Here is an 8,142-nt window from a genome sequence, read left to right as displayed (position 1 = left end):
TGCTGACCGTTTTACTAACGTTTAATCACCACCTCCTGTAGTTTGTGCTGGCCAAATTTCAGGTGTGTACGACCTTCCCTGTAGGAGGAGATAGATTTTGAAAATGGCCAAAAATGAGTGAAAATGGCCAAAATTGTCACCGTATTTTTTCAAAAATGGCACGTTTCATGTTGGGTTTAGGGCTTGGCGCTGATTGACTTTTTTGTGCATCCTGACCTGCTGCACATACCCACCGAATCTTGTAGCTGTAGGTGAAATGGCCATCCGACAGGACTCTGCTGAATTCCAAAAACACAGCAAAAATGGACAAAATGGCCATTGATCGAAATTGCACGGGACGCCATTTCCAAACCGGGTATCATCTGCGAAGCGTTTTGATAATTTTTAATCACCACGTCCTGTAGTGTGTGCTGGCTAAATTTCAGGTGTGTACGACGTACCCCCTAGGAGGAGATAGATTGTGAAAATTGCCTTTTTTTTTTTTTTTTTTTTTTTAATGACCCTGCATGCTCACCGTTTTTCCAACATGGCGGATTTCCGGTTGAGTTTACAGAAGCATGCTAATTGACTTTTTTGTGCATCACAAGTTGTTACACGTGTGGTGAACTTCATAGTTGTAGGTGAAATGTAGCTGCGATGGGACTCTGTTGAAATACTGTAGGGGGCGCAGTTGAGCCGTATTGCATTTTAGGGCTTGACGCTGGCTGACTTTTTTGTTCGTCCTGACCTGCTCTATATGCCTACCAAATTGCTCTAGGCCAGGGGTGTCCAATCCTGGTCCTCGAGGGCCACGATCCAGCATGTTTTAGATGTTTCCCTCTTCCAACACACCTGATTCAAATGATCAGCTCATCATCAAGCTCTGCAGAAGCCTGATAACGATCCTGATCATGTGAATCAGTTGTGGTGGAAGAGAGAAACATCTAAAACATGCGGGATTGTGGCCCTCGAGGACCAGGATTGGACACCCCTGTTCTAGGCCAAACGTGCTTCCGATGGGACTCTGTTGAAATTTTCAAGGTGGTGCTGTGGAGCCATTTTGGCATTGACATGTCCATGTAGTTTCTGATTTTCGCCAGTCCTGATGTGCGTGGCGATTTTGGTGAGTTTTAGAGCACCTTTATAGGCCCTCAAAAATGAGTTTGATTTGGCTGAACTATAATAATAATAATAATAATAATAATAATAATAATAATAATAATAATCACAAGGGTTGCAATAGGGTCCTTGCACTGGTGTGCTCGGACCGTAAATATAAATTTGCTAAATTATAATTTAGTGAAATGAGACATTTCTTTTGAATTGTGGATGAAAATGATAATTAAAACAAAACTGTCCCGGACAAATTAGAGCACTTTGCTGATGAGCAGTGAACCAAAATCCAAATACCTGTCAACAGGTGCAGAAGTCTGATGAGAGTTACAGAAAACGGTTGATTGCAGTGATTGGCTCAAAGGGTTGTTCAACAAAATATCAGTTTACAAGTCCTCTCATTCTTGTTTGCTTGTTTTCTGTTTGTTTGTAATAGTTCTGTTGAACCACAGTTCAAAAGCAATGTCATGATTTTCATACATTTAAAAAAAAAAATGTATTATTACTTTTGTCAATTTCAACTTATTTCACTAACAGCAGTTTTTTCCCCTTCTTTCATGGGAGGGTATGAACACATTCGAGGACGACTGTATGTATACTGGAATTTTAGTCACGATTTTATTGCATTTTTTTAAACGGAAATGCTGTGCGTTCAAGTTCTCTCGAACTTGCCGCATTATTTTGTTTTCGATCAGGAAGAGGAAGTGGCTTTTGTACTCTATGTATTTGATGGCTTTTAAGCATATATTATAATCGCGGGCTTTTCACCTGTCAACATCTTTAGAGACAGCATATAAACCTGCCTGTTTACTCTTGGGCTGTGCAGCGGACATTGCATGACTTCGGTTGATGAGTCCTCGGCAGCGGCGCTACAAACACACTGACGTCAGTGAAGCAGCTCCGACCCGCAGCAGGAACCAGCAGCCGAACCCCTGATGCTCCTGAAGAAGAGAGGACATACGTGGTTGATAGTTTCCAGTATGGTGTCTTTAGTCCTGCTCATGATGCTGCTGTACGGCACCATTGGCACCCAGCAGCCGGGCAGCTCCATCCTCAGACATGACTACCAGCTGCTGGGCAGACCTCTGTATAAGCTGGACCTGAGCTGGCCCAAGAACCCGGAGCTGTTCAGCGGGCTGGTGTACGGAGTGGCTGTCAACCAGTATGCTGGTGTGGTCTATGTGGCACAGAGAGGTAAATACAGGAACTCTACCTCAGTGCTTCGAGTAAATCTGCATTTACGCTTTATTTCGTTTGTGTAATGAACATTGTGTGAGCTTGTTCCTCATCACGCTGGTATAAAAACAATGCGCATGCGTTAAGGATACAGTAAATGAAGGGACCCGGAGCCTTGAAAGAGTCGCGACTGAGGAAACTCATTCCATTGTGGAATTCAATTTGTTTTATTATATTGACAATTCTTAAGCACCTATGCATTTATTATTATAAACACTGACGCATGATTTATTAAAATTCATCCCAACTTCATTGTGGATTTTTGTGCATGTGCAAAAACGTGCTATTTAAAAGTGCATTTTAACACATCACATCACATTCATTCAGGACAGGGTATATTTATATGTATGTTAAGACAAACATGTTTATATTATGTGTCTTTTGTGTTTTTATTATGCATTCAGTTACTGCAAGAAGCCATACATTAAATCCTATTTGAATTCAGAAAAATTAAGAGCATGTCAAGTTTGCTTGTTTGTATAAATATTGTTTTCCTGCTCAAAAGTAGAATAAAAAACAGTTAGCTGAAGTCAGCAAGACCAATTTTGGATGGATTACATGAGCCTGGATTGCAAAACATTAGATTTACAATTAACACTTAATTTTTTTGAGCAACTGGGTGACATGGATCCATACATCAAGGTTTGTTCACTGAGAGATAGTAAAGCAAAGTCCTCAGAGATACAGGCTTTGCTAAATAAAGAACACCAGTCTCCAGTCCAAACGTTCTGTCGACGGATAGCTGGGTTTGTCTTTGTGTTTTTAATGGTTTTTGAATAAATGGCACAGAGAAATAAGATGCATCAGACTCTGTTAAACAGTTTGCACTTGTTTTTGGTTTCAGTATCTGCCTGTGATATTTGGTGACAGAAAGGAAAAACTGGATATAACTGAATATTTGCTTTTAATAACATACCAACATTTGCCACTGTAAACTGGATGTGTTGTTTGAAAGCATGATGCCAAAATATACTGGAACTCAGTACACATTGTTTTGATTATTGACTAATGGCTGGTCAATTATGTATTAACTTAAATTGAATAAAATAGATTACTCACATAATGAAGGGCAGGAGTAACAACCCCCAATTGAAACCAAAACTCTGGTGTTAATGACTCCTTAAGGATATAAGTATCTGGAACTCCCAACTAGTTAGTCAGAACTGACGAAGCCTCTTGGATGAGAGGTGAAACATCTTCAAGGAACTCAAGCAAGTCCAGTTGCTACGGTTAATCTACAAGAATTATTTACAACTTAACTTGTAACAAAGGCTTGAAGTTAGTTCCTGAATTTGCAAGGATGTTACAACAGGTCAATAAATAACTGTTACGCAACTTCTTTTGGTATTTTCACAGCCCTTTTTGTGGACTAAGTTTGGTTTTCTTCTGATATCTTCTTATTTATTCCTCACTGTATCTTAACTTTTAAGAGTCACTACACATGACTTTCAGTGACTGTCAACAACTGAAAATGAAAATCATGTGTGTGCTGCCTGATGCTGACTCACATCTACATGTGGAACTGTGTTACATAATGCCCTACTTCATCAGTGTCTACCTTTGCTTGCCAGGTGACAATGTGCCCAAGGTGCTGGTGTTTACCACAGATGGAGATTTCCTTATGCCCTGGAACACAACCACCCTGGAGATGCCTCATGGAATATTTTTAGCAGACGCAGCCTCATTAAACCCCACTGTGTGGATCACAGATGTGGGGAACGGCCCATATGGCCACTGCATCAAACAGTACTCACCGTCAGGGAAACTTCTGCAGGTGAGTGCTTCATCTCCAATTAGAATGGGTGTTAGCAGTGGTTGGTTCTACAAGCTTAGTTTCCATTGGCACGTTTAGTGTGATACCTAGGATTAGAAAACAGTCTGTTGCTTGCTGTTGAATATGTTCTTGTGTGTGTGTCAGGTGCTTGGTACACCTGGGAAAGCAGGCTCTGAACTGGACCCACTGCAGTTCGACCAGCCAGCGGAAATCTTTGTTCATGACTCTGGGGAAATGTACATCGTGGACGGTGATGGTGGGATGAACAACCGACTGATCAAGCTGTCCAAAGACCAAGAGGTGTTGTGGGTGCACGGAGAGAAAGGTCAAGGCATGGCTCAGTTCTACATCCCCCACAGTGTGACTGTGGACAGTGCTCAGAGAGTGTGGGTGGCCGACAGGGGCAACAAGAGGATTCAGGTGTTTAACTCTGTCACTGGAGACTGGCTGGGGACGTGGGGGAGCTGCTTCACTGAGGATGCGCCCTACTCTGTCCGCCTGACCCCAGACAAAAAATACTTTGTTGTTGTCCAGCTCAACACCAATCAGATTTCGCTGCTGGATGCCCCGCCAGTGGGTATGATCGGCCAGTGCAGGGTGGTCAGTGTGATTCAGCTGGCTGATGAGGTGAAGCCCCACCTGGTGGACCTGGACCTGAAGACCGGGGCTCTGTATGTGGCGGAAATTGGAGCTCAACAGGCTCAGAAGTTCACCCCCTTTAGTCTGGGTGGAAGTTTTCTGTAGAGCCAAATTGAAAAAGCAAAAACTATGTCCGTCATAAGAATTACCGCTTACTTAAAATGTACCAAAATGTTCAGATGGATATATAATCTGCAATACTGCAATGCAGAAAGGAAAAAAAACAACACAGTATGGTGAAACCCTCATAATAACATATCTAATGTAGCCTCTGACAACCATCTCTGAAAGGATTTTGTCCCTACAGTTACAAATTAGTTGTAGATAAATCTAATCTATTTGAGACTGTTTCTTTTAACTAAGCATGTGCTGCTTTGAACTTTATTAGTATTTAGCAGAATTCAACTTCAAATACATCAGTAAAATATTTTGGGATCACTGCACAGGACATCTGTAAATTACTCTTGTAAATCAATTTTTTAATTTCTGTAACTAGTTTTAGTGACTTTAAAAAAAAAAAATCTTTTATTTTTGTTGCATTGTGCAGTTATGTGCCAATATTTATTTTCCCAACATTTCAGTACTTGAACAGATCGGAGCCGCTCTGAAGCAGAAGTGTTTCCTTCCTTCACTTTTTTGCTGGTTCAGCTTTTGGCGTGTGGACAGTTGTGTGATTACACATGTGTAAAAGGGTACAACTAAATTGTTCTTCACACTGTATGCTCTATGAATGTGAATTATGTTTTCTGAAAAAATAATTTTGACACAGCAGATGAATATATTTACTCTCAGTAATAATATTACTGTCTTGCACTATGTTGCTTGTGTTTTGAGATAAATGCTGCTCTGAGAAATGTATTTCAATGGAACCTAATCAATATAGAACAGAGTCCTGGTGTTTCTGAATGGTTCTCCAAACATAACCAAGAAAAATCACTTTTAATACAAGCATATAGCTTTGTCTCAGTCACTTTTATCACACATCTAGCTCATTGCATTGTCCTACTATCTATAGGAAGAATGGTGTTTTCTACAAATATTCATGTAGTCATGCTTTAACTTTCTGCACAGAGCGCAGTTTATGACGTTGAGGACAAGTTTATTCTCAATAGAGCACAAAGCAAAAGAATCTATTTTAATCTTATCAGTTTCCACAATATTAATGAGAATAGATTCACCACTAAAGTCTTGGTCACATAAGTACATTAGAGTACCATTAGATATATGTCAAAGCATAAAGATCCACTAGATCTCAACAGATCTTTGTATTTGATCATGTTTTTTTTTACAATGCTGATATTATCCTAATGATGTATTGCAGATACAATTCCCAAAGAAATTCCCAAACTACGCGAAAAATCTTCTCCAAACCAAGATTTATGCTTACAAACAAGAAATATGAAACATTTTTCATAGTTGCATTTTGAGAACCATTTTCAAACTTTAGAACTCTGTTTTACTTGAATTAGGCTTTCTAACAACATTTTTGGTTTTGTGTTGCAGCATGTCATACCTGCTTGATCAGTTATGGAAGTTCAGTTAAAAATGCTTTCCTTTCATTTTTGTGACCAAATATTTCATAATAAAAGTATTCCCTGTTTTCTTTTGTCATATTTTGACATGTAGCTACATATGTTTCAGAAAATATCAGTAGCTGACTTCTGCGCTGTTATGTTTTGATAATCAGAGACGATTTGATCTGCTTGTCTGATATCGCAGATTCTGAATCAATAGCATGATTACAAATAACAGTGAAAATGTGTGTGTAGATTCTCAGTCATTGAGGTCATGGTAACCCAAGGAGCTTCAGCAGGAAGCAACTGGACTTCTCTTTAAGGTACCTGAAGATGTTTCACCTTTCATCTAAGAGGCTTCTTCAGCTCTAATTGACTTATGGAGAGTTTCAGATGTTTATAGTTGCTCCAGCTCACGTGGTTGTGAAACCAGGGAGTTCAACAGTAACAACGGTTGTGGAGCTGCCAGTTTACACAACAAAGGATGTGAATCTGCAAAGTCAGGAGTGACAGAAGATGTTAATGACGGTGAAACTTCCTGGAGAGAGATCTTAACTATGGCTGAGATGGCTGTTCCAGTTTGACGTAGATGGCTTCTTTCGTTCCTTTCTCAAACCAGGTGTATGTAAAAAAGTGTATTTTTACTTCACTTTAAAAACCATATACGTCATGGCAGTCTGAAGTTTTCAATGACTCCAACAGTACTTTGTGTGAAATACTTCTTGAATAAACCATTATAAGTAATATTTCGGGTGGAATCAGCCTTTAAACCAGGTCTTGTGCACTTTAGCAGCCATTTAATGCAGTAGGTGGCGCTGTCTTGAAACTACGAGCTATAGACATGCAACCCTAGAAGTGTGGTCCCACCAGAGCAGTCCTGGAGGTTAGCGTTAGAGCAGCAGACACATACTGTTGGAGTCAGTCTCGTCCCTTGCTGCTCCATGAATTGGCATTTTTACAATCTGGTACAAAAAAAGCTCCAAAGTCCAGCACTGACTACTTAAACTAAAACTCTTTTAATGCTGAATTTCAAAAGTGTGGATGACAGAAAATCTTCTCGTACAGTCATTTGTATGTAAAATAGCCTTTAAGTTGTATTCTGTCCTTTAATTGAAGGCCCTAAAGGCCAATTTAGGGCTACAATTGGCCTTTAATTTAATTTTGGCCTTAATTTGGCCTTTAAGGCAGATTCTGCTGGAAAATAATCAGAGCTTAAAACAAATGTTTTGTATGAGGAGAGACTGTACAAGGAGATTTTCAGTCATCCACACCTTCATAATTCATCCTTTAATTCATCCAGCCAAATAAAGCCAAACATCCCTAGCATGACATGAGGCTCTTTGGTGTCGTGTCACATCACACTGAAGTAACGTGTCTTACCAGGTCTGAACAAAGAGGTGGAGTCCATCCAGCTCTCGTGCTGCTGTCATTTAAAGGATAAGGGGGCTACAGAAATACTAGATACAGTTTGTCTGTTTTTTTCTCTGCATTTGTTAGCTAACATTAGAATTTGTAATTTAAAATTGTATATTAAACTTGAAACAAATAGAGAACAGAAGCATCTTCACTAGTGGTCTCAGACCTTTGGACCTTTGTATACATTCTGAAGGATTTCATCTCTCTCACTGATTTAAGGAAAATTTCTCAATATCTCTAGCTGATGCCAGCTGTTATGACCTTACATTTGTTCCACATACAAGAGGCAAGGACAGACCTACTGATCTGGGAAGTGGGTATGTGCAGTTCACAGTTTGCTTTAAGTTATTGGATCCTGAGGACTTGCTCTTTCAGCTTGCCTGTGTATGTACAGCAAAATGACAATAAACTTGATTTGATTGATTTGATTTGATTTATACAATGGTCAGCAAAGTGTGCTATAAGCAAAAT

The 8,142-nt window shown here is 39.7% G+C and overlaps 1 protein-coding gene across 1 annotated transcript; it reads left to right on the top strand.

Annotated features, from left to right (window-relative positions):
* Nucleotides 1-1,777: 1,777 nt before the first annotated feature.
* On the top strand, nucleotides 1,778-6,343 carry LOC103355482 (NHL repeat-containing protein 3). The gene is made up of 3 exons (XM_008279305.1): nucleotides 1,778-2,286; nucleotides 3,900-4,102; nucleotides 4,247-6,343. Exons 1-3 carry the CDS (start codon nucleotides 2,028-2,030, stop codon nucleotides 4,844-4,846), a joined length of 1,062 nt encoding a protein of 353 aa, XP_008277527.1. The 5' UTR covers nucleotides 1,778-2,027; the 3' UTR covers nucleotides 4,847-6,343.
* Nucleotides 6,344-8,142: the final 1,799 nt, after the last annotated feature.

Source organism: Stegastes partitus, unplaced genomic scaffold, assembly GCF_000690725.1.
Source record: "Stegastes partitus isolate 25-593 unplaced genomic scaffold, Stegastes_partitus-1.0.2 Scaffold154, whole genome shotgun sequence".
Classification (NCBI taxonomy): Eukaryota; Metazoa; Chordata; class Actinopteri; family Pomacentridae; genus Stegastes; species Stegastes partitus.
The sequence above is the reverse complement of the archived record's forward strand: the minus strand, read 5'-3'. Positions and strand labels throughout refer to the sequence as shown.

Excerpts from the sequence above, each read along its gene's own strand:
- LOC103355482 (XM_008279305.1), top strand. The coding sequence starts at position 2,028 with ATGCTCCTGAAGAAGAGAGGACATACGTGGTTGATAGTTTCCAGTATG. Across the intron at positions 2,287-3,899 it reads GGTCTATGTGGCACAGAGAG|GTGACAATGTGCCCAAGGTG; the intron begins GTAAATACAGGA and ends TTTGCTTGCCAG. Across the intron at positions 4,103-4,246 it reads CGTCAGGGAAACTTCTGCAG|GTGCTTGGTACACCTGGGAA; the intron begins GTGAGTGCTTCA and ends TGTGTGTGTCAG.